Raw genomic sequence first — 26810 nt, 5'->3', positions numbered from 1 at the left:
GAGTCCTGCAGCAGGACATCCCAAGTCATTGGTCAAAGGAGAAAAAAAACTGCCGAAAGTTTGAGCCGGGATACAAACACAGCAGACCAAAATCCCCATCCTTCCAGTCTTGGGAATCTTGGGTGGTTCTGTAGAGCCAAATCATTTAGTATATCTCATATAATGTTCCCAGATGTCCTGCACACCATCAGCCTGGGGAAAATGTTGCCAAAGGGGGCTGGCCCCCTTGTTAAGAAGCATGGTGTTTACATGCAACCTGCCATTCTCACATGCAGCTCTGGCACTGAATTCTAGGGATTGCTTAATGCTGAGATCCAACACGCTCTAGACTTTGACACCTGAAGAGGCCACATGGATGAAGTACATTTTATTATATCAAAAGGGCATCAGCACATTTTTAATAAAAACATTAAAACAATTTCAATAAATGGCACGTTAATCTAGTCTGAGGAGAGTTAATACTCAATGCAAGAGTTATTCTGAAAACGTGTGTGGCGGAGGCAGATGAGGTCTAGCAAGGTGAAGACCGTTGCCACTTATCTCTAAGTTGGGATTGAAAATTAACATAGAAAAAAAGACTAGAGAGTGGGTGGGTGTTATCAGTTCTTAAATGGCACCAATCTGGAAGGCTTTATCTTAATCTAAGGTGCTACTGGAACTCAAAGGGCCATAAGATAAAAAGTGTTGGGGGAAATGGCTTCTGAAAAATACCTGTTCTGCTGTGCAGATAAGATGGGGGAAAGAGATTAGCATATCTTTGGGGCTCTGCTGGCCCGAGCCTTTGGGCTATTGAAAAATCTCCAGAAGAAGTCTGATGCTCTTTTCTTTATTTTTCAGTTTTCAAATGATAAGGGAGGGGTGGCAGAGATTGACAAAAGGAAGAAGATCATCCACTGGCCGTGTGTGTGTGTGTGTGTGTGTGTGTGTGTGTGTGTGTGTGTGTGTCTTGCAATTCGGCTGGCTTGGAACCTGCAAACCTGGCTTGCTATAATGGAGTCTCTCTTGAGATGCCTCTAGGCCAGAATCAAAACTTCTTTCTGAGGTGCAGCAGGCTGTCATAGCAAAAGCTGGATCTTTTTAGGGGTGCTTCAGAACACCCTTGGAGGCCATCCTTAAGTGAGATCCATAATTCAGCCTGACAAGGAGGCTCAGAGGTAGGTGTATAAGAGTCTCCCCTAGTAGCCTCAATGTTCAGGTGAAGCCATGTGGCAGGGGGACAATCCCAATAGCTGAAGGCATCCAGAGGAAGTGAAATCTACACATGCTCAGAAGCACTGGGCTTATCCTGAGAACATATAAAATAGGTGCTGGTGTCCAGCTTTACTAAGCTCTAGCTGAAGTCTGCCATAGCTCTTCCATGCTGGAGAATATGTACTCTGTGTCTGCTCTCCTGTGGCTGACAGGAATACAATGCAAGCTTGTGAGAGACTGGTGTGTGTGTGTTTTAAATCCTGCTTCTGGAACAGCTTACAGAACTCTTTCAACAAGACAGCACCTTCCTGCAGGTATCAAGGCACAAAAGGAAGATGTATTGGGCTGCAGAAGGGAACAAGCAAACTTGTGTACAAGCCTTTAGTTACCAGCTCTTCTAACAACCAGCTGGGGTGGGAAAGTACAAGAGGAGCAGGAATGGTCAGTGCCCATTGGGACTGGTAGAGCAGGAGGCAGGAGAAAGTAGTATATTTGGGAGAAGCCTAGGTATTAGCCTTTCAGAGGGGCAAATCAGGCACTGAATGCTGCAAAGCACCACCTAACCAAACTTAGGCCACAGAATCCTGGGAGGAAGGAGTTGTTCTGCAGGCATGAGGCTTTTCCACGGGTTTAAATGATGGTATTCAGCTCCCCCTTCTGGTCACGAGAGCAACGAAAGCTCATCGAAAGGAAATGCTTGCATCACCAAACAATTAGGGCAGTGACGGAAAATGTTGCCCTGCCCTCACATGAAGTCTTGGGTTTCCAATTTTGGGAGAGGGGAGGTTGCCTGCTGGGGAGCGGCACTGGGGAGATGGCAGGCTGGCGAGGCCCCCTATATTTAGAGGCCCTAGGATTCAGCCGACTTAGCCTATACAGTGGTACCTCAGGTTAAGTACTTAATTCGTTCCGGAGGTCCGTACTTAACCTGAAACTGTTCTTAACCTGAAGCACCACTTTAGCTAATGGGGCCTCCTGCTGCTGCCGCACCGCCAGAGCACGATTTCTGTTCTCATCCTGAAGCAAAGTTCTTAACCTGAAGCACTATTTCTGGGTTGGCGTAGTCTGTAACCTGAAGCGTATGCAACCTGAAGCATATGTAACCTGAGGTACCACTGTACATAAATCTGGCACTGGCTATATCCTATACAGGAGCAGGGCCGTCTTAACCGTTGGCACTAAGGGTGCACGGCACCAGGGCGCCGGGCTCTCAGGGACACTAGGGGCGCCGGGTAGATCTTTGCTCCCCGGCACTGCATATGCTTAAGACGGCCCTGTGAATGAACTCAGTAGAAGGCAGTTCTCTCCTCCTGTTCTGCTTAGAGTGTCTCCTTCTTTCCTCTTTCCAGACTGTAGTTTCAAGGATGGGACAAGAAGATCGTCACCTCCACTTGGGTTGATCCACCCGGCGCCCCTAGGTTGCCCAGAATTGTCAACCTTCTAAAGGAAATAGTTCTTTTTTAAAGGAAATAGTTGTTTACCTTTAGAACAGTTGTGGGACACAGGGACTCACAGCACCAAACCAAAAGGGGTGCCAGTGCCCCACGCACAGGGGCATATGAAGGGGGTGCGGGTTCCATGCTGGGGGGGGGGACAAAATGTCAGGCAGCATGCACAGTCACTGCGCTGTCTGCCCGCTGCCTTCCCCCGCATGGCGATTAACGGTTTCGGCTGCGTGTGCAGTACCCGGAGGGCCGTGTAACGTTGTGGGCACTGTGCGACACATCCTGTTGCGTGCGCCAAGCTGCGGGCTCCTTTGCTGGCTTTTCCGCTGTTGGCGCACACTCCCAGCACCGTCCAACATGGGGTGCCAGTGCAGAACAATGGGGAATGCAAGCGGCATCGGAGGCAAAATCTCCGGACAGGATCTGTGTGCTTCTATTCGTCGGGTTTTGTTGCTGCCTTCGGTGCTGTTGGCGCATGGTGGATCCCACCACAACATTACACGGTGCTCTGGGCATGGCGCCCAAACAGTTAGCTGCCATGCAGCTGGGGCAAGACCCAACAGCCAAGCGGAGCCGAGCCTGTTGGAGCACCGCGGGCTCTTCTGCTGCTGTGGCTCGGCGCAAGTTCGGGGGCGAGTGTTGGAGTCCAGGGAAGAGCCACCTGCAGCAGAAGAGCCTTGGCGCTCCGATGGACTCTGCTCTGCTCAACTGTTGGCGGCTCTTCCCTGGACTCCAACACTCAGCTCCGGACTCTCGGCCTGGTGTCTCTGAGAGCCCGGCGCCCTGGTGCCGTGCACCCCTAGTGCCAACGGTTAAGACGGCCCTGCTCCTGGTGCTATTAACAGTAATCCTTCTAGTTGGTTAATTAGTTCAGCAACTTCCATGCACATTGATGCTAATTATTTTCCCCAAGAGTTAAATGATAACTAACCAGAGGGAGCTACACGAGAGCTATGAGATTCAGGTGAGGGTCAGATGCCTTGAGAATCCCAGCAGGTATATAAGAGGACGACCCGGCCTGCCCACCATTCTCCTAGAGAAGAGAAGCCTAGCATGGAATACTTGTGTATAGTATGCAGATCTGAAAGGGCCACAAAGGGTAAACCACCCAAAAGGTATGCTGAAGATTTGTTAAAACAGTCATAGCAGATACAGCTGTTGTTAGTAACTGAGAGGTGGTTTGGGAACCTTCAAGCTTCCAAGAGGTTCAAAGTTTATCCTCAGAGGATGCTGAGCCAGGGTTAAATGCCATGAAGGCTGAACTTGATTCCTTAGAGCGGAACAAGACATGGGAACTAGTTCCAGGCCTGCTCAGGCCACAAAAGGTTTACAAAGTTCAGTTATCACAAAAGCTTTTCAGTGTTAATTTTATGCATTTTTAAAAATCGCCATGGTATTTAACAATAATATCTTATGTCCTTTAGAGGAGAAATTGTGAATTGTAGAATTCTAAATACCTGTCATCATCCTTGGCTTCACTCTTCCATTTTCCTCTAGTTGTGAGGGGGGTGGGGAGGGGCCTCACAAGTGGAGTAGCCTAGGGCCTCTCTTCATCTAAATCTGGCCCTGCCAACAGGTCCCAGAGCTGGCTGACTGCCTCTTCCGTTCCGCCTGACATTTAAGCTTCTCTGTGCCCCATTAATCTCCGCAGCCAAAGCCTCCCATTTCATTAAAAGGCAGCGGTGCATGTTCGGCCCCTAAGCCAGGCCCAATGAGAAGGTCTCCAAGCATCCAGGTTTTGAGCGAGGGGGGTGGCTTTCCAATGTCTAGTGTTCCATCATCTGCGCCAGGTGGGAGAACCCCTTAGGGCAGAAGGACAGAGCTGGAGCCCAGTGGGGCTGGCTCCTGGGCCCTTTACTCCTTCTACAAAGTCTCTTCCATGGGGCTGATCGCGAGCCTGCTCTCCATTTTCTTGGGGGCCTTTTCCTTTGTCTGTAACGTGGGTGCCATCTGCACAGACTGCTGGCAGGTAAGAAGAGCAAGCCATTTCCCTTGCCACTCTTCAAAAAGGGTCTGGGAGGGGCACCTGGTTGGTTGGTTGGGTGCCAGGAATAAGATATGTGCTCCAAATGTCCCCGTTTGCCATATTTCCTTGTCCCTTTCTCGGGATGAGGGCTCAGAGAGGGAAATCACTGCCCCTGATTCTTGCCTTTTACAGATGTCTTGTTAAAATTCTGGCTGTGGCCATGCTTCAGAGTTCAGCTTCCTCTCCAAGGAGTTTCTAGAATGGGGAAGGACAGCTGCTGGTCCCTAATTTCATCTATAGAATACTGGAGGGAATGGGAAGGGCTAGGCTAGGGGTTTAATGTAGGTCTACAATTTCATTGCCTTGTGCATAATTGGGCTTTTCGTTCCCATAGGGATCAGAGAGTGGGGGTATGTATTAGTTCCTAAGGGTTTAAGCAGAGTTGGTGGGAATTTTAAAAGGAGTTAGTCGCTTCCAGGGGTGTTGCTAGGTATTTTAAAGCATTTGAAATTGAGGCAAAGGCCCATGACCCAGATTTGCATCAGATTTTCATATGCTCATTTATAACAGTCTTTGGGCAATTTCAGAGGGCATGTGATTGAAGGGGGGGTGGAGGAATTTTGTCATTGCTGTGCTTTGTAATTAAGTGGTATGAGCTTTTCAAAAAGCTCATAAAACCTTGAGAACACCCCCATAAAATTCACAGAATGATGTACAGGTGAGCCAATATTATCATGGCTACTTTATTAAAATTACAACCCATCCTTCCAGATGTTATCCGTCTAGTACCTATTACTGAGGCTGTGGCATTGGCTGCATACATTTAAAGCACATGTATCCTCCTCTCAAAAGAAATAATCCTGGGAACTGTAGTTTAAGAACTGTAAACCACAGTTCCCAGAATTCTTTGTGGTAAGGAAATGCTTAAGATGCATGGTGTATGCGTAGTCTCTGCTATGATCTAGCTGCCAGCAGATAGCCCTGTCTTAGCTGCTGCACCGCTTCAACTGAACTGGTGTCTAAGTGTTTTAGCCCCGAGTGGCCCATCTATTGAGGACCAGTAACTGATCTGAGGCTCCCTCCTGCCTCCCCTTCCCCCCATCTCTTCCAGGTGAACAGCAAAGGCTCTGTGGTCCTCAGCATGCGTTGCCGAGGCCTATGGGGAGAGTGCGTTTGGGACAAGTTTGTCAAAATCTGGACCTGCGATGTCTTCAGCTCTTACCTGAACCCGCATCCCGGTAAACGTCACGTCCCAAATCTGACCATCGAGCTCCACCAAGCTGCTGTCAAGGACGACCCCTTTTAAAGACAGCTCCCTGGTTGGCAGGGACACAGGTGGCACTGTGGGTTAAACCACAGAGCCTAGGACTTGCCAATCAGAAGGTTGGCGGTTCGAATCCCCGCGATGGGGCGAGCTCCCATTGCTTGGTCCCTGCTCTTGCCAACCTAGCAGTTCGAAAGCATGCCCGTGCAAGTAGATAAATACCGTAGGTACCACTCCATCGGGAATGTAAACGGCGTTTCAGTATGCTGCTCTGGTTCGCCAGAAGCAGCTTAGTCATGCTGGCCACATGACCTGGAAGCTGTACACTGGCTCCCTCGGCCAATAAAGCGAGATGAGCGCCGCAACCCCAGAGTTGGTCACGACTGGACCTCATGGTCAGGGGTCCCTTTACCTTTACCCTGGTTGGCACAGCAGCAGTGACAGGCGATTGGGTGGTGGGCAGGGAAGCGAATGGGAGGCATTGTTCACACACTGGGATGTCTGCACTGAGTGCAGCAAACTGGTTCTGCTGCTGTAAAATCACTAAATTGTTTTTTCTTGGCTGTGCACATGCAATACTATGATCTTCCCACGGGGGGCAACCAAGGCTGTGTGAAAAAAAGATAATTACTGGTCTGTGCCAAGTGGCTGGCTTCTGACCACAGAAGCTATTGGTTGGTAAACTGACACCTCCCTTTCACTTCCTCTTCTCCATTTATAACTTGCCATGGCCCCAGGAGATCGCTGGGGCTCTAGAAATCCATTATTTCACACCCACAAACGGAATTCCTGGTTATTTCAGTTCTTCTCCTGCTTTCTGGGTTTTCAATTTACTGACATCATTTCTCTATAAGGCAAAGGGGCTGCCAGTCACTACAAATCAGCGTTGTGAACAACCTCACTGCCACAGAGTGATTGGAAGGCCAACAGAATATTTGCATGTTTTTATTTATTTTTCTAAATATAAAGAATTTGGGAATTATTAGCACAGGCTCTGGGGATGGTCATTAGCTTATATGGCTAAAAAAAACCCAACTACCTGGAACCATGCTAGCTTGGAATAGAGCCTCCACATTCAGGACAGTCTACCTTTGACTTTCAGGTGACTGGGCCCTTACTCTGGTCCAGAGCATCCATAGGCATCAGGTTGTCTGCCATTGGAGGCAAGATGCTAGAAAAAAGAGCTCTTGGTCAGATTTGAGAAGGCTTTGTCTGTAAGATCACTCCACATTTTAGCCATGGGGTGCTGAGAGTAATTGAGAGGACGATGCTCCAGTCTAGAACGGTGTTGTGTTTGCTCTAAGGCGGGTGCTTCCGATGACTCACTGCGCTGGCCAGGGCTGATGTAGTCCAAAAGATTTTTTTCCTTTTTAAATCATTTTTATTGGTTTCACAAATACAAAGTACAAATATACACACACTAGTAAAAATATATCAATATAAAGAGATTCTCTGAATCTCAAGACTTTCCCCCATCCCCTCCATGGGGTCTCATTTTAAACATCTACAACTGCATATTCATCCTACTCCAATTTTTATATCAAACCATATTGTCCATTGTAATTTTTACACTACAAGTGAATCCAAATCCTGCTCTTGTTTCCATCTGCTTACAGTGCTCTCCTAAGTAATTTTTTCCCATTCTTTTATAAAGGTATTTATCCTCTTGGTTTCTGAGGTTTCCACTCAGCTTTGCCATCTCGGCATAGTCCATCAGCTTGGTTGACCATTCTTCTCTGGTAGGGACTTTGTCTCCTCTCCAACTCTGGGCTAATAACATCTGGGCAGCTGTTGTTCCATACTTAAAAAGCATTTTCTGCTCCTTTGGTATGTCGGCACCTGTAATTCCTAATAAAAAAGCTTCTGGTTTCTTAACAAAGGTTATTTTAAGCATTTATTTTTTATTTCATTATATATATCATCTCCAACCTGGTGCTTCCAAATGTTTTGGACTACAAGAAGCAGAGGGACACAGGTGGCGCTGTGGGTTAAACCACAGAGCCTAGGACTTGCTGATCAGAAGGTTGGCGGTTCGAATCCCCGCGACGGGGTGAGCTCCCGTTGCTTGGTCCCTGCTCCTGCCCACCTAGCAGTTCGAAAGCATGTCAAAATGCAAGTAGATAGGTACTGCTCTGGAGGGAAGGTAAACGGTGTTTCCGTGCGCTGCTCTGGTTCGCCAGAAGCGGCTTAGTCATGCTGGCCACATGACCCGGAAGCTGTACACCGGCTCCCTTGGCCAATAAAGCGAGATGAGCGCCGCAACCCCAGAGTCAGTCACAACTAGACCTAATGGTCAAGGGTCCCTTTACCCTTTACCTTACAAGGAGCAGAAAGAAACATGTAGTCTAAAACATTTGGAAGCACCAGGTTGGAGGAAGACTCCTGTATGATTTGCTGGTCCATGGTCAGAGACAGGATACTGGGACAAAAAACCCCTGGCCTCCACCCCCCCATATAAAGCAGACCTTGCAGTCCCATATCTAACAGTCCCATACTGATCTTGTCCCCACTCAAAACCATGCTGGTGTGTTCCTGGTTACTTGCTGGGGCTTGACCTATGTATCTTCCTGCAGGGGCCATTATCATTGCAAGAGCTTCACTCATCACATCTGCCATCGCAGGGGCTGCAGCCTTCATCTGCCTCCTCTCAGGATGTCCATATTTCCGCTGCTTCCAAGAGGCCACGGCCAAGTGGCGCTGCCTCTGTCTCTCCACGGGATGCTATCTCTTTGCAGGTATGTCGTCCACTGAAGACCAGAGGCTTTCAACGCAAGAGCCCTCTTCATTAGACAAAAGCAATTCCCTGCAGTGCCTTGGGACAGGTAAAGCCCATGCAAGCTGGCTCACACCTCTTTTTGACTGCAGTGTCATTGATGAGCCCTGCCATTGGGCAAAGAGAGGCACCTCCCTCAGTCGGCAGAATCTGATGAGCCACAGGTCCTCTGCCCTAGTCACTCCTCCTTGAGCCTTCCCAGGACACATAGATCAGGCTGCACAATTCCTTATTGCAGAAGAAAGTGGGGAAGCATGCCTAGACCCATGGGATATTGCTGAATGTGACCCCACTCTGAGTGGTGAGAGATTCCAGCATTCACCCAGGGTTTTGTTTCCTTGGAATGCTCATTGGAGACTGTGGCGTCTTTAGAGTTTTAGTTGGACGTATGAGCAAAGGATAGCAGTGCTTGTGGCTTGGAGACTCCAGCAGGTCTTGCTTCCACATTAGGGTTCCAGGGAAGCCCTATGTCACAATTCACAGGTCCAGCACAGAGCAAGATGTGCCTCTATGTCTCTGGCTTCCAGCATCAGCCAAAACACACATACTTACTTACACAACCCTGTGTATGTAAGACTAAAAGTTTCACAACTTCAGAGCAGCTCATGTTTCATGTTTCTCTTTTCTGGGCTGGAAGGAGGTCAGCCCAGAGCAGTGACTCAAGCAGAGAATCAACAGCAGTCTCTTCTTTGGACAGGCACTTTGGGAAGAACCTTCTGGCTGTTTTGGAAGGTGATGGACTCTCTTTCCTTGAGGGTTTCTAAACAGAGGTTGGATGGCTATCTGCCACGGATTCTTTAGCTGTGATTCTACAATTCTACAATTCCATGATTCACAAGAGTCTTAAATCACTGGATTTCTGTATCCCTTGCAGCATACCAGTGGGTCTGGCACCATGGGTATAGCTGGAGGGAGGGGCAATTTCCCTTCCAAATCAAGTAAATAAATAAATAAAAACAATTAACTAAAAGTTGAAATTGTACACTTGGACAGATTTTTCTGAGCACTTGCAGTCAAAAGAAAGTAATTTTAAACAACTGTTGTAGAGATATTTCATTCTAGACAGAGGATGATGACAAGTGGGTGCCCTGCTCCCCCCCCAACAGAAATCCTGGCTACGCCCATGTCTGGCACCCAATTGGGAATTCCAAAGCTAAAGACTTGCAGGGAGGGAGGGAGGGAGGAAGGAATGGGCATAGCCAAAGGGGGGGGGGACAGGGAGGGACAGCTAACCCCCTAAATCAATAAAAAATACCGGTAATAAAAATGTATAGCTAACTGAGGTTCTGCCCCCTCACAAAAATCCTGGCTATGCCCGTTTAGGGGTGGGGGAGAAAGTAAATAAGTTCTGCACTCCAAGTTCATAAGAGCTCACACCTCTCTCCCTTTCCTTTTAGGCTTTTTGTCCTGCATTGGCGTGATCCGATATTGCCTGTATGTCTTCTTCCAGCACCAGTATGAGGTATTTCCGCTGTCTGCTATGGCTCTGTGTCCTTTTTTACCCACCCTCCTTGTGGTGGGTGTATTGTACAACACACAGAGAAATAGCGCTGGCAGCCGACTCTTACTCCAACACAGACAATGGGGAGATGCTTGAAGGCAGAGGGCTAGCCTAGGGCAGCGCTGTGCCAGAATGCCCTCTCTCTTTTTTAAACAGTGTCCCATCCCTTAATGAGAAAATAAATTGCATTTCAAAATTACCAAAAGGACAAGAACGTTTCGGTGAGATTCCCATAGGTGGGGTGCAGGGCTTTGGTCACACCTTGCCTTCAAATAGTTCTGAGGAGCATTTGCGAGTCTCCTGCCAGGGCTGGCCCACCCATGAGACATGCTGAGGACAGATACATCCAGGTTTGCTTGGAGAGCACCACTCACTGCCTCCTGCCCTTGCTGCTCATTGTCTCTTCTTTCTCCAACCCCCCCACTCCCACTGCAGCTGAATATTCCTCCTCCTCCACACACGCCATTAGCCTCCTCTTCAATCTCCTTCCTTCTCCCTCCCTGTGAGGTAGGTTAGGCCCCTAAGTCCACCCAGTGAGCATCATCGTGTCTGAGTGGGGATTTGAACCCTGCTCTCTCCTAGGTCCTAGCCCAACACTCTAACCACTACACCACACCGGTTTTCGCAATCAGCACCGTCCATAAAATCTGCCTGGTTGCAGTTTCCAACACGGCAGTCCCAACTGACAATGTGTGGGATGTAACATAAGCAGTCATGTACAACACTTCCTGTTTGCCCAGAGTGGACACACGGGGATGTTACTCCAGCCAGGAGGACTTCCTGTCACACCTGTCTGGAGCATCCTCCCCCTGCATGTGTCCAAGTGTGAGCCTGTGAGACCCCATAAAAGGGCTGGTCATGCAGCCATCTTTCTCTCTCGACCATTTTCTCTTCATGCTTTTGCTGTGTGCTGACTCTCAGCCAGCAGCACATGGGCTCAGTCCACATATGGGATAAACTCTCTTCTGTAATTACAAGCTAAAGCTTGCCTTCAGGGAACCTACTGTGAACTGAATGTGAGTAAACTTCTTATCATTACTTTTAAAAGAAGACTGTTGTGTCTTTATTCTTTTTAAGAGGGAACAAAGGGGATTTACCAGGAACATAGCTGTCAATGTTTCCCTTTTTTAAAGGGGAATTCCCTTATTCCGAATAGGATTCCTCGCAAGAAAAGGGAAAAGTTGACAGCTATGACCAGGAACAAACCCGATCTGGACAAAGCCAGATTGGACTGCTAATGTAAAGAGATTCAGATGAATCTACCAACTAGCTTCCTGCTAAATACTGGGGAATGTACTCTGCTACTGACTCACTAGCGTGAGTGAGGAAGGATCATATTTAATCAACATTCCCACACAATGCACCCCACAGCACCCCACAGTGCCAATGCCTGGGATCCCCCTCCATGCCAAATCCTTGACCAACCAGCTCTTTCCCATTTGCCTTCTAGGTGTCTCTGAGCATCCCTGGATTCCCCAGCTTTGAGTATGGCTATTCCCTGTGGATGGCTGTAGCGGGTGGCCTGGCAGCCATTGCTGCAGCTGTCACGTCGTACTACGAAGGGGTGCTACTTAAGACCTTCAGAATGAGTCCAGCCAAGGAGATGCCTGCTGGAGATGCCGCTGGGACTACTTGGACATACGTCTGAGGGAGGGAGGGACCCCAGAGCATCTTCTGATAGTGGCGTTTAGTAAAAAGTAAGATGCTTCTCACAGGTGTTTCTTAGAGGACCATCCGATTCCATGATTGTGACCCATCAGAGGAGCTCAATGATCAAGGTGGTGCATAAGGAAACAGACTGTCCACAGAAAGATAAAATCAACAAAATAATCCATAAAAACGTTGTTTAAAACATCAGGAAATACTAATTGGTTGCCTGTGCCCTGTGGAGCTCCTTGCTGGTAGAGGTTTTGGCAGAACTGCCCCTCTCTCCTTTCAGGTAGGTGTCTTTTGAAAGCCTTTGCAACAAGAATTTTATCCTTTTTAAGGCAACCAGTATTTGCTGATGTTTAAAACAATGTTTCGATGGATACTTTTGTTGGTTTTATCCTTCTGTGTTTTGTAGCGTCTTGTGATACGTTTTATGCAAGCTTAATTATAAATAAATAAATAAATGTGGCGAATTGTGAGGCTAACTTTTGCGGGAGGTTGAACAGAAATAAAAAAAAAGCCCTTTGAATGGCAGATGGGGGCCTGCCCTCACGGACAAAGTGCACAGCACCCCTGAGCATGGGCAGAATTGGCGTCAAAGGAAAATTTTCTTTCGATCAAACAAAGCATGGCATCCAACAAAGTCCTACTCAGAGTAGACTCAATTACAGATAGGTAGCCGTGTTGGTCTGCCATAGTCAAAATAAAAAAATTCCTTCCAGTAGCACCTTAAAGACCAACTAAATTAGTTCTTGGTATGAGCTTTCGTGTGCATGCACACTTTGTGTATCTGAAGAAGTGTGCATGCACACGAAAGCTCATACCAAGAACTAACTTAGTTGGTCTTTAAGGTGCTACTGGAAGGAATTTTTTTATTTAGAGTAGACTCTAAAGAGTAGACTCAAGTTAGCCATTTTTATGGATACAACCCATACAACCCATAACCGACACTGTGCTGCCTGCCTCCTCTTCTCATAGGGTCAAAGCTGAATATTTGCTCTAAGGTTGGCACCCTCCAACGAGCTTCATTCCACGAGCTTCATTCAGGTGGTCTGTGGTGCATCCATGAATTTGTGGCTGCAGGTGGAAGACCGCACAACCATTGCATTAAATATTCCTAATTGAATTGTATTTCCGCTGCTTTCTTATGCCTCGTAATGTATTTTATTGTTTGACAGCCTTAATTTTATTGTATTGAATGGGGAAATGGCACAACACCCAGCAGCGTGCATTGCAATTCACACAACAGGCAGAAAATACCATCAACACCCTCAACAATTTTTGACTGGTCTGAGTGAGGAGGAGAGGTTTGGGAACCTAAAGCACAATGTGTAGTGTGGGGTTTCTGTGTGGTTGATTTCCCCTCTTCCCACCCGCTGCCCATAAGGGTTCGTGCAAATCTGGCCTGAGAAGGCTCAGGAAGAAGGACCAGGTGATGGGGGGAATGGAGCTGGTGCTGCTGCTGCCCTTCAACATCTGCCACCTGAGGCAGCTGCTTCATTTTGCCTAATGTTAGGACTGGCTTGGAAACCAAGCAGGAAGTAGACAACGTAAGAACAAAAAGCCAGTCTAGAGTGTGCTCAACTAGGCAAAGCCCTAGACTTTTGGAATGCTTTCCGCAAGGTGCCTCCCCAAAGACTCCTGAGTAAGCTTTAGCAGTCAAGGAAAAAGAAGAGAGGTTATCTTGTAAATCAGGAATCAGTTAAGCTGCAGGAAGCAAAGAGCAGGAATAAATGGGCAGTTCCCGAAATGGAGAGAAGTAAAAATTGGGTGTCCCCCAATAATTGGTCCTGGGACCTATGCTTTTTAACTTGTTCATAGATGATCAGGGTTTCCCAAACTTGAGTCTCCAGTTGTTTTGGGACTACAACTGCCAGCATCCCTAGCTAGCAGGACCAGCGGTCAGGGATGATGGGAGTTGTAGTCCCAAAACAGCTGGAGACCCAAGTTTGGGAAACACTGATCTGGATGAATCAGATCAGCGCCCCCTGATTAATCGACGACCGTGATGTTTTTTGCAAAGTAGATGGTGAAGAGTTCCATCATTCCGGATCGGGCAGGTGTTAGGAAAAGCACACTGCACATGCTCAGAGATCATTCCCAGAGTCCAGAGCCCGCGGGGCTATTACGGCTTTGCAGCGCCTGTGTGGGGATCAGCAGCAAGAGAGAAAGGCCATGCCGCTCCCTTTTAAACCTCGCGTTTAACCCTTTCCCGCCTCCAGGCTCAGCGCTGCCGGCGAAGGGGAGGAGCCGGACGGCTCGGGGAGGGGCAGGAGGGCGCCCCGGAGGCTCTTGCTGGTGCTGGAGGGAGGGAGGGAGGAGCTGGAGCCGGCAGCCGGGGCGGGAGGCCGGCCCTTCTGTCGCGCAGAGCTCCGCAGCTGAGGAAAGCACCGCGGGCAAGACTTCTAGCAAACCTCGACGGGGCGCGATGGCTCCTCGCGTCCGGCTGCTCAGGCGAAGTTAGAAGGGACGGGAAAGTAGAGGAGTACCGCCACAGCACCTCGCGGGCCGCCCACCTTTCCTTTGCAAGGCACCCGACGGAGCGGACCGTCGAAAGACGCCGGAGACTCCCGGGAGGCCGTCGGGACGAGGCGGCCAGCCCCCGTATGGCTCCCTCCAGGTGTTGAGGGCCGGCCGGCCGGACAGGCTGCCGTCGGAGGCGCAGGCGATGGCCCTGGAGCGGGCGTTGCAGGCCGCCCGCCAGGGGGACGTGGACACGCTCAAGGCGCTGCAGGCCGACGGGCAGCTGCTGCCGCCCGCACAGCTCCGCGACGCGCTGGGCGCCTCTCCTGCTCACCACGCCGCCCGCGCCGGGAAGCTGAACTGCCTGCGCTACCTGGTGGAGGAAGCGGCGCTGGCCGGCAACGGGCGGGCTCGCAATGGGGCCACGCCGGGCCACGATGCCGCCGCCACCGGCAACCTGGCCTGCCTCCAGTGGCTGCTCACCCAGGGAGGGTGCCGAGTCCAGGTGAGCACCGGTGGAGCGAGGGGACGCCCTTGCGCGCCTTGAAGGGTTTTGCGCCTTGGGCGCATGGATGGGGACTGCGTTCCTAGCGGCTCCGCTGACGCTGACCTTTAGGGGCGTTATCTTTTAAAGGACGCCTGTTTGGAATTATTTACTTATTTAGGAAAGGCCAGCAAAGCTCGGAAAAGAAAGGGTCAAAATGGGAATGTTTCTGATTGCGCGCAGAGTTCGTTTCTCTCAACCCAGTGCTGGATTATTATTTTTTGCGGGGGCGCGCAGCAATCTATTTTCCCCCTGTTGATACCCATAGCTAGAGTTTTTAGAAAGTTGGTGGGTGAACAATTTGGCCAAAATTGGAGGGTTATGTGTGTGTATGTGTTGCCTCTGAATTCCATTTTTGTCCTATGGAACTCTCATCCACAAAAGTTTGGTGATAGCCATCAATCTTGACTGCTTTAAAAGAGGATGAGACAAATTTCATGGAGGAGAGGGCTGTCGGTGGCTACTAAGCACGATGATGGCTGTACTTTGCCTCTGTGGTCAAAGGCAGCAATGTTTCAAAATATCACTTGCTGGAAGCTACAGGAGGGGAGAAGGCTATTGTGCTTGATTCCTGCTTGCAGGTTTCCTACAGACATCTGGTTGGCCACTGTGAGAAGAGAATTGCAGGACTAGATGGGCCATTGGCCTGATCCATGAGAGCTCTGTTCCCCCATCATCCACTAAGCACTGCTCACTCTAGGAAGAAGAGGGACCTGCTGGTTGGAGGCAGCAATTTTCTAGCCTAGCTTTAAGCCCCAGCGCTTCCTCTGTGCAGATTCATTTGCAAAGACAGCAAGAAGGTGGCCTCTCCTCCCCCAAAGTTGATCATGCCTTCGTATTTAGAATAGGAACAACAAATACGTAATTCAGAAGTCAGTACCAAAAAGGAAAGAACAGGGAACAGTTTCTTGGCTGCTCCATAACCAAATACAGTGGTACCTTGGGTTACATATGCTTCAGGTTACATACACTTCAGGTTACAGATTACGCTAACCTAGAAATAGTGCTTCAGGTTAAGAACTTTGCTTCAGGATGAGAACAGAAATTGTGCTCTGGCGGTGCGGCAGCAGCGGGAGGCCCCATTAGCTAAAGTGGTGTTTCAGGTTAAGAACAGTTTCAGGTTAAGAACGGACCTCCGGAACAAATTAAGTACTTAACCCGAGGTACCACTGTACAGTAGATACAGCAAGAGCAAGTGCTGATTACAGGAGTGGTGCTTGTAAAGGAGGGCAGGAGTTCCTCTGAGCATGTGTGAAGTCTGCATCCCTGTCTGCTGCATATTCTGTGCTTAACTGGGAAGCTCCCTTTCTGTGAAGGCAGGTGTTCAGGGCCAGCAGAGTTTCTAAGTAAGAGAGTCTTAATACTTTGCAGGGCTAAGCTCTTGTTAGCCAGAGCAAAATGTTTAGGTTCCTCCCCCCACCCTCTTTGGGAGGAGAGGAGGGTGCAAAATTCAGCCTCTCGGTGTGTGGTGATGTTGTGTAGGCAAGACATTCACAATGACCTGTTGCATATGGTCAGAAACACTGTGGGGGGGAGACCCTCCCCCCACACGGAAGAACTTCTTTAAAAGTGGACTAGATGTCACCCTAGACACTGAAGGAAACCTGTGTTGACCTCTGAATGCTTGATTGACAGGGAAATGCAGTCTGGCTCCCTGCCAGAGTATTTCTGCATGACCTGGGGAGGGGCAGCTTCTCAGCAGTAGAGCACCCGCTTTGCATCTAGAAAGTCCCAGGTCCAGTTCTTCTGCATCTCCAGGTAGGGCTGGGATACAGCCCTGCCTGAAACCCTGGGAGCTGCTGCCAGTCAGTGTACAGCAGCAGCCTTTGCAGTCTGGTACCTTCTAGATGTTTTGCACTGCAATCCCTATCAACCCCAGCCCAGGTCAACCTGGCTTGGGCTTATGGTAATTGTAGTTCAAAGCATCTGGCAGGCACCAGGTCATACACAGCACTGAGCTGCGTGGGCCAATATTCTGGTTTGGTATAAGGCAATTTTTATTGTTCAGCTGGAGCATCTATAGCTCAGGGATGCTGTGCTTGCAGAAGGTCCTAACCCTTAACCCCTGAAGGCATCTCCATGTAGCACTAGGAAAGACCCTTAAGACTGCTCCTTACATCTCCAAGTACATGCTAAAATCCAGCAGTGCTGTAAAATGACCTTTACTGTATGGTAGGCAATTGGCATGTTTTGTTTGCACTGCATGATTTGTGTTTAAATGCTAAGTGCATTTGTTATTTATTTCCTCCGTAAAAATTTACACACCGCTTGATTGTAAAACAACAACTCCTCCTCAGAGCGTTTACAAAACAGTAAAATTAAGAAAGATTTGCGACCAGTGCTGGATTTACGTATAAGCTAAACAAGCTATAGCTTAGGGCCCCAATCTCTTGGGGTCCCCCCAAAAAATTAAAGAAAAAACCCCCACTGGATGTACATTTCCAAAATATAAGATAAAAAACAAATCAAATAAAACCTACATACAGCAACAGTGTTTTGTGTAGGCACCTATGATGTAAGTAATGGGCCCCGCCTGCTAGCCTGCTCCCTAAAATATCACATACAGTGGTGCCTCGCAAGACGAAATTAATTCGTTCCGCGAATTTTTTCGTCTAGCGAATTTTTCGTCTTGCGAAGCACGGTTTCCCATAGGAATGCGTTGAAAATCAATTAATGCGTTCCTATGGTCAAAAAAAGTCCAAACAAAGCCAAATTTGGTACAACAAGAGTTTATTAAGTGCTCTTTAAAGTCACACATTCTGTAAAGAGCATTTCAAAATTCAAACCCAGAATTTTTTTAAAAAAACAGCAGAGTGGCCCAATGGTCACAGAAAATCATAAAAATGCAGGGAAAAAAACCACAAGCTTCCAGATTCTTGCAAACCCCTCCCCAACTGTTCCCCCAGCCACCCAGCACACAGAAATTCAAATCCAGATTTTTTTTAAAAAAACAGCAGAGTGGCCCAATGGTCACAAAATATCATAAAAATGCAGGGGGGGGGGAAAATACAAGCTTCCAGATTCTTGCAAACCCCTCCCCAACTGTTCCCCCAGCCACCCAGCACACAGAAATTCAAATCCAGAATTTTTAAAAAAGAAACAGCAGAGTGGCCCAATGGTCACAGAAAATCATAAAAATGCAGGGAAAAAAACACACAAGCTTCCAGATTCTTGCAAACCCCTTCCCAACACCAAGCCCTTGAATTCCAAACACCCCAACCCAAAAGCCAACCCCCCCCCAAAAAAAGTTTTAAAAGCTTAACTTACCAAATGGCTGCAAAAGAAGTTTTGGAAAAGCTTCAAAAATCACCAAAGTCTTTAAAAACCTCAAAAAAGGCTACTATGTACACTGCGTTCTATGAGTTGCTCCTCGAAGTCAAGTTGCAACTGTATTAACGGTGTTAAGAAAAAGGAAACAAACTTGCAAGACGTTTTCGTCTTGCGAAGCAAGCCCATAGGGAAATTCGTCTTGCGAAGCAGCTCAAAAACGGAAAACCCTTTCGTCTAGCGAGTTTTCCGTCTTGGAAGGCAACACTGTATGTTGTTATGTGCAAATGGCTTTAGATACCTATTAGGTCCATAAATCACCATATAGCATATATTCAACACAAAAAACAGGGGCCATTTGTTGTTGACAAAGGACAGCTGGACGTATAAAGGGCCCCAATCCCCAATACCTTCAGTAGCTTAGGACCTCATCCAACCTAAATCTGGCACTGTTTGCAACTTTACCTTAAAACATGCCAAAGTTAAAATATCGAAGCAGATTAGAAATGCCTCAAGTTTGCAAGAAATGGAAATGGTTTTCACCAAGGAGGACTGTGGTTTTTTTGTCTTGTACATCTTTCCAATGAAGGTGGTTATAGTTGTTCCAATGTCGGTGTGAGTAGGCTGGGGCACCAGGAGAACAGCTGAAGCCTAGAACACCTGCTTCGGATGCAGGAGGTTCTGAGTTCAATTCATGAAGGCATCTTCACCCATTAAAGCAAGGGGTGGGCAATCTTTTCTCATGCCAGGGCTGGGGAGGGCCAGAAACAAAAGTGAAGGCTCCTCAGGATTCCAGGTGGAAAGTCTTCCCAAGTCTTATCTGAATGCTGGGAGCCAAAACTGGGACCTTCTGCTTACGCTTGGACACAGAACAATAGCTCCACCCCAACGTAGAAAGCTGTTTTATGCTAACTCTGACACATTGGTCCTTCTCGCTGACAGGCAGCAGCTCTCCAGGGTTTTGTTGTTGTTGTTTAGTCGTTTAGTCGTGTCCGACTCTTCGTGACCCCATGGACCAGAGCACGCCAGGCACTTCTGTCCTCCACTGCCTCCCGCAGTTTGATCAAGCTCATGCTAGTAGCTTCAAGAACACCATCCAACCATCTCATTCTCTGTCGTCCCCTTCTCCTTGTGCCCTCCATCTTTCCCAACATCAGGGTCTTTTCCAGGGAGTCTTCTCTTCTCATGAGGTGGCCAAAGTATTGGAGCCTCAGCTTCACGATCTGTCCTTCCAGTGAGCACTCAGGGCTGATTTCCTTCAGAATGGAGAGGTTTGATCTTCTTGCAGTCCATGGGACTCTCAAGAGTCTCCTCCAGCACCATAATTCAAAAGCATCAATTCTTCGGCGATCAGCCTTCTTTATGGTCCAGCTCTCACTTCCATACATCACTACTGGGAAAACCATGGCTTTTACTATACGGACCTTTGTTGGCAAGGTGATGTCTCTGCTTTTTAAGATGTTGTCTAGGTTTGCCATCGCCTTTCTCCCAAGGAGCAGGCGTCTTTTAATTTCGTGACTGCTGTCACCATCTGCACTGATCATGGAGCCCAAGAAAGTAAAATCTCTCACTGCCTCCATTTCTTCCCCATCTATTTGCCAGGAGGTGATGGGCCCAGTGGCCATGATCTTCGTTTTTTTGATGTTGAGCTTCAGACCATATTTTGCGCTCTCCTCTTTCACCCTCATTAAAAGGTTCTTTAATTCCTCTTCACTTTCTGCCATCAAGGTTGTGTCATCTGCATATCTGAGGTTGTTGATATTTCTTCCGGCAATCTTAATTCCGGCTTGGGATTCATCCAGCCCAGCCTTTCGCATGATGAATTCTGCATATAAGTTAAATAAGCAGGGAGACAATATACAGCCTTGCCGTACTCCTTTCCCAATTTGGAACCAATCAGTTGTTCCATATCCAGTTCTAACTGTAGCTTCTTGTCCCACATAGAGATTTCGCAGGAGACAGATGAGGTGATCAGGCACTCCCATTTCTTTAAGAACTTGCCATAGTTTGCTGTGGTCGACACAGTCAAAGGCTTTTGCATAGTCAATGAAGCAGAAGTAGATGTCTTTCTGGAACTCTCTAGCTTTCTCCATAATCCAGCGCATGTTTGCAATTTGGTCTCTGGTTCCTCTGCCTCTTCTAAATCCAGCTTGCACTTCTGGGAGTTCTCGGTCCACATACTGCTTGAGCCTTCCTTGTAGAATTTTAAGGATAACCTTGCTAGCATGTGAAATGAGTGAAATTGTGCGGTAGTTGGAGCATTCTTTGGCACTGCCTTTCTTTGGGATTGGAATGTAGACTGATCTTCTCCAATCCTCTGGCCACTGCTGAGTTTTCCAAACTTGCTGGCATATTGAGTGTAGCACCTTAACAGCATCATCTTTTAAAATTTTAAACAGTTCAGCTGGAATACCATCACTTCCACTGGCCTTGTTATTTGCAGTTCTTTCTAAGGCCCATTTGACTTCACTCTCCAGGATGTCTGGCTCAAGGTCAGGAACCACACTACCTGGGGTGTACGAGACATCCATATCTTTCTGGTATAATTCCTCTGTGTATTCTTGCCACCTCTTCTTGATGTCTTCTGCTTCAGTTAGATCTTTACCACTTTTGTCCTTTATTATGGTAATCTTTGTACGAAATGTTCCTTTCATATTTCCGATTTTCTTGAACAGATCTCTGGTTCTTCCCATTCTGTTGCTTTCCTCTATTTCTTTGCATTGCTCGTTTAAGAAGGCCTTCTTGTCTCTCCTTGCTGTTCTTTGGAAATCTGCATTCAATTTCCTGTGTCTTTCACTATCTCCCTCGCATTTTGCTTGCCTTCTCTCCCCCGCTATTTGTAAGGCCTCGTTGGACAGCCACTTTGCTTTCTTGCATTTCTTTTTCATTGGGATGGTTTTAGTTGCTGCCTCCTGTATAATGTTGCGAGCCTCCATCCATAGTTCTTCAGGCACTCTGTCCAGCAAATCTAAATCCTTAAACCTGTTCCTCACTTCCACTGTGTATTCATAAGGGATTTGGTTTAGATTGTATCTTACCTGTCCAGTGGTTTTTCCTACTTTCTTCAGTTTAAGCTTGAATTTTGCTATAAGAAGCTGATGATCTGAGCCACAGTCAGCTCCAGGTCTTGTTTTTGCTGACTGTATAGAGCTTCTCCATCTTTGGCTGCAGAGAATATAATCAATCTGATTTCGATGTTGCCCATCTGGGGATGTCCATGTGTAGAGTCGTCTCTTGTGTTGTTGGAAAAGCGTGTTTGTGATGACCAGCTTGTTCTCTTGACAGAACTCTATTAGCCTTTGCCCTGCTTCGTTTTGATCTCCAAGGCCAAACTTGCCAGTTGTTCCTTTTATCTCTTGATTCCCTACTTTAGCATTCCAATCCCCTATAATGAGCAGAACATCCTTCTTTGGTGTCACTTCGATAAGGTCTTGTAAGTCTTCATAGAACTGGTCAATTTCAGTTTCTTCAGCACTAGTAGTTGGTGCATAAACTTGGATTACTGTGATGTTAAAAGGTCTGCCTTGGATTCGTATCGAGATCATTCTATCATTTTTGAGACTGCATCCCAGTACAGCTTTTGCCACTCTTTTGTTGACTATGAGGGCCACTCCATTTCTCTTACGGGTTTCTTGCCCACAGTAGTAGATATGATAGTCATCCGAACTGAATTCGCCCATTCCCGTCCATTTTAGCTCACTGATGCCCAGGATGTCAATATTTATTCTTGCCATCTCATTTTTGACCACATCCAACTTACCCAGGTTCATGGTTCTTACATTCCAGGTTCCTATGCAATATTTTTCTTTACAGCATTGGACTTTCCTTTCGCTTCCATGCATATCCACAACTGAGCGTCCTTTCGGCTTTGGCCCAGCCGCTTCATCAGCTCTGGATCTACTTGTACTTGTCCTCCGCTCTTCCCCAGTAGCATGTTGGACACCTTCCGACCTGAGGGGCTCATCTTCCAGTGTCATAACTTTTATATGCCTGTTGTCTTTGTCCATGGAGTTTTCTTGGCAGGGATACTGGAGTGGCTTGCCGGTTCCTACTCCAGGTGGATCACGTTTGGTCAAAACTCTCCACTATGACCTGTTCATCTTGGGTGCCCTGCTCGGCGTAGTTCATAGCTTCTCTGAGTTCTTCAAGCCCCTTCGCCACGGCAAGGCAGTGATCCATGAAGGGGTCCAGGGTTTTAGGCAAGGCTTTTTCCCAGCCCTACTTGGAGATGCTGGGGAGTGAGTCCAGGACCGTCTATATGCAAGGCAGATGCTCTGCCTTTGAGTTGTGGCCTTTCCCAGATATGAAGGAAGCTTGGTGTGGATTTTTGCGTGGAAGGATTGTGAGCTCCATTCATTTCTGGTGCTCCAAACAAATACCTGGGCTCAGAACTCTTCAGTCTATGTCTTTTGCATGTGGTTGGTGGAACTGGTTTCTAGTAAAATAAAACCCACCAAAGCGGATCTCACAAGCCCACTCCTGATCATTTTGAAATTATGTAAATTTTGGACTGAAATGTTATGCATGTGCATTGATTAGAGAAGAGTGGACCAGGAAAGATACAGAGCCATTGTTTGGAGGGAGCCTCTGCCATGGTTTACTCAGTTCAGGCAACATACCTAACCAAGGTTTGCACAGAACGTAATTTAGAATCCAGAACGTTGGTTTGGGCTTCCAAATGTACAATGGGCAAACCAGGCTTTGGAGCTGGTTGATTTCTTTTGTTTTCCATCACTCCAGCATCTTGTTGCGGCAGCCATCCCCACCCCCACCCCCAAGACTGAAAAGTGCTTCTGTGGATTGTCAGTTCAGACATATGCCAAACCGTAGATGTCGCAAACTGTGGTTTGAAAAGCCCCTTCAGACCCTGGTTTCTGATGTCAGTTTGGCAGGTGACCACAGACTGTGGTTGTTAATGTGAAAGCATCCTATATACAGTACCACAGTTTGTCTTTCTTTTCCATGGTTTGGTGCAATTATTGAATGGAACAGAAGTGTAAGGTGTTCTAGTCCAGGCATTGAACTGAGATAACCAAGAAAGGATTGGCTTTGTCACTCATGTATTCCAGTGGGGTTGGAATCCCCCCCCCCTTTTTAGGGATTCCTCCACTGGTTGATCCAGGAGTGCCCAAACTGTGGTCCGCAAGCTTCATTTGTGTGGTCCACAGCACACCTGTAAAACCATACAACATCTAGCACAGCTGCCTTGAGTCCCATCAGGGAAAAAGGCAGGGTATAAATATGTAATACTGATCTACAAATTGCTACAATGGACAGAAAAAATGATTAAACAGTCTGCCAAGTACCTCCAAGATTTTCACATGGTTTCTGGGAATGGGGGGGGGGGTATTTTGGGAACCTTTAAGATAATCTCGTAGGTGTGGAGGGCAAAGGATGCCACCACCTTTGACGAAAAACCCTTCCTTGTTGGCTGTTTCTCTTGGGTAGGAAAGGACCATCTTAACACAGGTCCCGGAGCCCCATTGTGAATTCATGGTTTTCTTAGGCCAAACCTGAATGCTGAAACTCTGCTGGGAGCAAGTCAAATCAATGCCAGCATTCACGTGTAAAATGGGAGGTCTCAGATTGTACAAGTACTGAAAAAAATGGTTAGTTGGCAACATTTCAGCTGTGTGTGTGTGTGTGTGTGTGTGTGTGTGTTTTAAAGCCTGCAAAGGTGGGCTAGGAATAGTATAACTGGTGCCTGGTGGTATTCAGAGTCCAGGGAATGGGCCTGCCCTTCATTGGGTGTCCTATGAGCAGAAATTCCACTGGTCAGTGAACAGCGATTAGCAGAGCAAGAATACATCATGCAAAATAAGGAGGAGGGGCTGAACAGCTGAACAAACTAAAATTCTGCTGGTGAAAACAACTTTTTGCAAAGCACCATTTCCATTGCATCTTGCCCCAAGTTGCTGCATAATATTTGCCATGTTCAGGACCGTTCCTTTCATTAGGCAGAGTGCGGTTGCTGGCTACCATAGGCAGCAGGGCAATGATGATGGAGAACAAAGTTCTCTCTCTCTCTCTCTCTCTCTCTCTCTCTCTCTCTCTCTCTGAGGTGGCCTGCCTTGTGCCCCTTAAGCTAGGTTGCTGTCCTTCAGGTGTAGTGGGGGACACTATCATGCCCTCCAACATTTCTCTGATGAAAATAGGGACGTCCTATTCAACAACATAACAATGAGAATTATGATTATGATTTTTAATTTTTATTTATTTATTTATTCATTGAATCTATATACCACCCTATACCCACAGGTCTCGGGGCGGCTCACAGAACAAAATCAAAATATAAAACTGGAAAATTTATAATCAAAATATAAACAACAACCCAATAACCCCCCTCCAAAAAAACCACATTTTAAAAGGACATGGGATGTCAGTTAAATCAACCAAAGGCCATGATGGTGTTTACTATTTTATTTATACCCCACCCATCTGACCAGGTTGCCCCAACCACTCTGGGCAGCCTCTAACATGAATAAAAACATAATAAAACATTTTAAAACTTCCTCATACAGGGATGCCTTCAGATGTCTTCAGAAGGGTGTATAGTTACACACACACACACACACACACACACACACACATATATATATATATATATATATATATATATGTGTGTGTGTGTGTGTGTGTGTGTGTGTGTGTGTGTGTGTGTGTGTGTGTGTCACATAACTCCAAAAGGACCCTATTGTTAAGTCCAGTCGAATTTGACTATGGGGTGTGGTGCACATCTCTGCTTTGAGGGAGCCGGCGTTTGTCCACAGACAGCTTTCTGGGTCATGTGGCCAGCATGACTAAACTGCTTCTAGCGCAATAGGACACCGTGATGGAAACCAGAGCACACGAAAACTCTGTTTACCTTCCTGCCACAGCGGTACCTATTTATCTACTTGCACTGGTATGCTTTCGAACTGCTAGGTTGGCAGGAGCTGGGACAAAGTGACAGGAGCTCACCCCTTCACGCAGATTTGAACTGCTCACCTAACTCCATACCCTGCCACACTTCTCTGGTGAAAATAGGGACATCCTAAGGGAAGCGGGACATTCCAGGATCAAATCAGAAATCAGGTCGGCTTCTGTAGATCTGGGAGTGTCCCTGGAAAATAGGGACACTTGGAGGGTCTGCAGTGTTCCATGACCAGTGCTGCCATCCACTTAGTTTCTGTGCATGGTATCGGTGAGGGGAAGAGCCATTTTCCCTCTGCCTCAGGCAGCAAAAATGTCAGGGGCCGGCCCTGTCATTTGCAAGATACTCAGTTGTGCTTCCTTCATTGCAGTGGATTGGATCAGATAATATTTTGGGTCCCTTTGGGTCTTTCCACTCCTGCCTTAAATCCTTGCTATCCTGAGTAATGTGTCCCACGTTTCCAACACTCACACAGCTCTCCAAAGCTTGGAAATCCTGTGCTAGTGGCTTTTGCTTCTTAGCATCCTGTGCGTTCAATGGAGGTGACGCTTGACCCTCTTGGTTGTGTTTCCATGCCTTTCAGGACACAGACAACTCTGGTGCCACCGTCTTGCATCTGGCTGCCCGCTTTGGGCACCACGAAGTGATTGACTGGCTTTTGCGCTTCGGGAGCAGCGACCCGCTGGCAGCCACAGACACGGGTGCTTTACCTGTTCACTATGCAGCAGCCAAAGGAGACTTCCCTTCCTTGCGACTCCTCATTGGGCATTGCCCCAGGTAAGAGATCAAGAGCGAGTTTTTTCCTCAGTAGGGACTAGTGAGTTGCTTAGGCTTCTTTTGGCCCATTGGTGGGACCGTGGCATTATTTGACTCACTCCCACTAGCAGTTTCCCCTGCTCTCCCCCTTGCTGACAATCTGCTGTGTGATGAATTCTCCTTTGGTTGTGATGTCCAAACTGCATGTTTTAATTTGGAAAGCAACATGGTTTTGGGTTCTGAACTACAGAAGGAAACATCATTAGGAGTGTGCATGCTAGAGAGAGCTGCTGGAGAATTTGCGGCCCTTGTTGTGGCCAGAATTTGAAATGGCAAGACCCACCTCCTTGCCCCCACCCCAAGTCTGCAGTATGAAAAATGGAGTGTGGTGACTACTCCACATGGCTGTGCAAAATGATCTAAACTGTCTCAGTGGCTGAAATGGGGCTGCTGCCTCTTTGCGTTTGAGAGGCTGGTCTGTATTCTCTGCATGAGGTCTTCAGCAATGAAACAGTTTTGTCTGGCTAGGGGCAGCTGGTTCTCACACAAATGACAGCCCTCCCCCACATTCCTCATTGCTTTGGGCTGGCCTTCATTTGCTGCAGATCTTGGTGATAGAATGGGCTGCACCATTTTGAACTGCAGGGGTGTGTAATGAGTGTGGTTGTTTTTGGCGGGGGGCGGGCAGGGGAGATGAAATCCCATTTTAAAAAAGCAAAACATCTTGCAAATAAAAAATGAAGAATGGCAGAAAGAAACATCCTACCCTTTTAACCTGCAGGCCTAGTTTTCTATTTCTTTATCTTGTTTGGTCCCCAAAGCAAGCAAGGCCACGGGAAGCTATTTGGAGTTTTTTAAGGACCCAGGTTTGGAGCAAGCCTGCTGCCTCTGGGTAAAGCTTCGCAAGTCAGGGAGGGACCCTGGCAGAATGATGGCATGGCAGAAGGGCAAGTTCAAGTTCCCAGCTTTGGGAGCAGGACTGAGCATCAAGTCTACTTCCTCCGAGTGGCTCATAGAGCCATCTCTTTTCAGGTTGGTCCACAAGACAGGCTCCTGGTGCTGCTGCTGACCCACATC

General features: G+C 47.6%; 2 protein-coding genes across 3 annotated transcripts in view; both read left to right on the top strand.

The window, feature by feature from the left end:
• The first annotated feature begins 4330 nt into the window (after positions 1 to 4330).
• LOC310711406 (claudin-16-like) lies at positions 4331 to 12065 on the top strand. The gene is made up of 5 exons (XM_083513317.1): positions 4331 to 4605; positions 5714 to 5840; positions 8440 to 8601; positions 10037 to 10101; positions 11591 to 12065. The coding sequence occupies exons 1-5, from the start codon at positions 4516 to 4518 to the stop codon at positions 11786 to 11788; spliced, it is 642 nt and encodes a 213-aa protein (XP_083369443.1). The 5' UTR covers positions 4331 to 4515; the 3' UTR covers positions 11789 to 12065.
• Positions 12066 to 14096: 2031 nt separating this feature from the next.
• The window catches only part of ESPN (espin), a 112692-nt gene continuing 99978 nt past the window's right edge, over positions 14097 to 26810 (top strand). The window contains exons 1-2 of one of the 2 annotated variants that reach the window (XM_083512969.1): positions 14097 to 14758; positions 25561 to 25754. In XM_083512969.1, the coding sequence (XP_083369095.1) occupies positions 14459 to 14758; positions 25561 to 25754 (494 nt within the window). In that variant the 5' untranslated portion in view covers positions 14097 to 14458. The remainder of the gene's footprint in view (positions 14759 to 25560; positions 25755 to 26810) is intronic. The other variant, XM_083512968.1, reaches the window with a different exon arrangement.

Source organism: Podarcis liolepis (assembly GCF_965112155.1).
Source record: "Podarcis liolepis genome assembly, chromosome: 7".
Classification (NCBI taxonomy): Eukaryota; Metazoa; Chordata; class Lepidosauria; order Squamata; family Lacertidae; genus Podarcis; species Podarcis liolepis.
The sequence above is the reverse complement of the archived record's forward strand: the minus strand, read 5'-3'. Positions and strand labels throughout refer to the sequence as shown.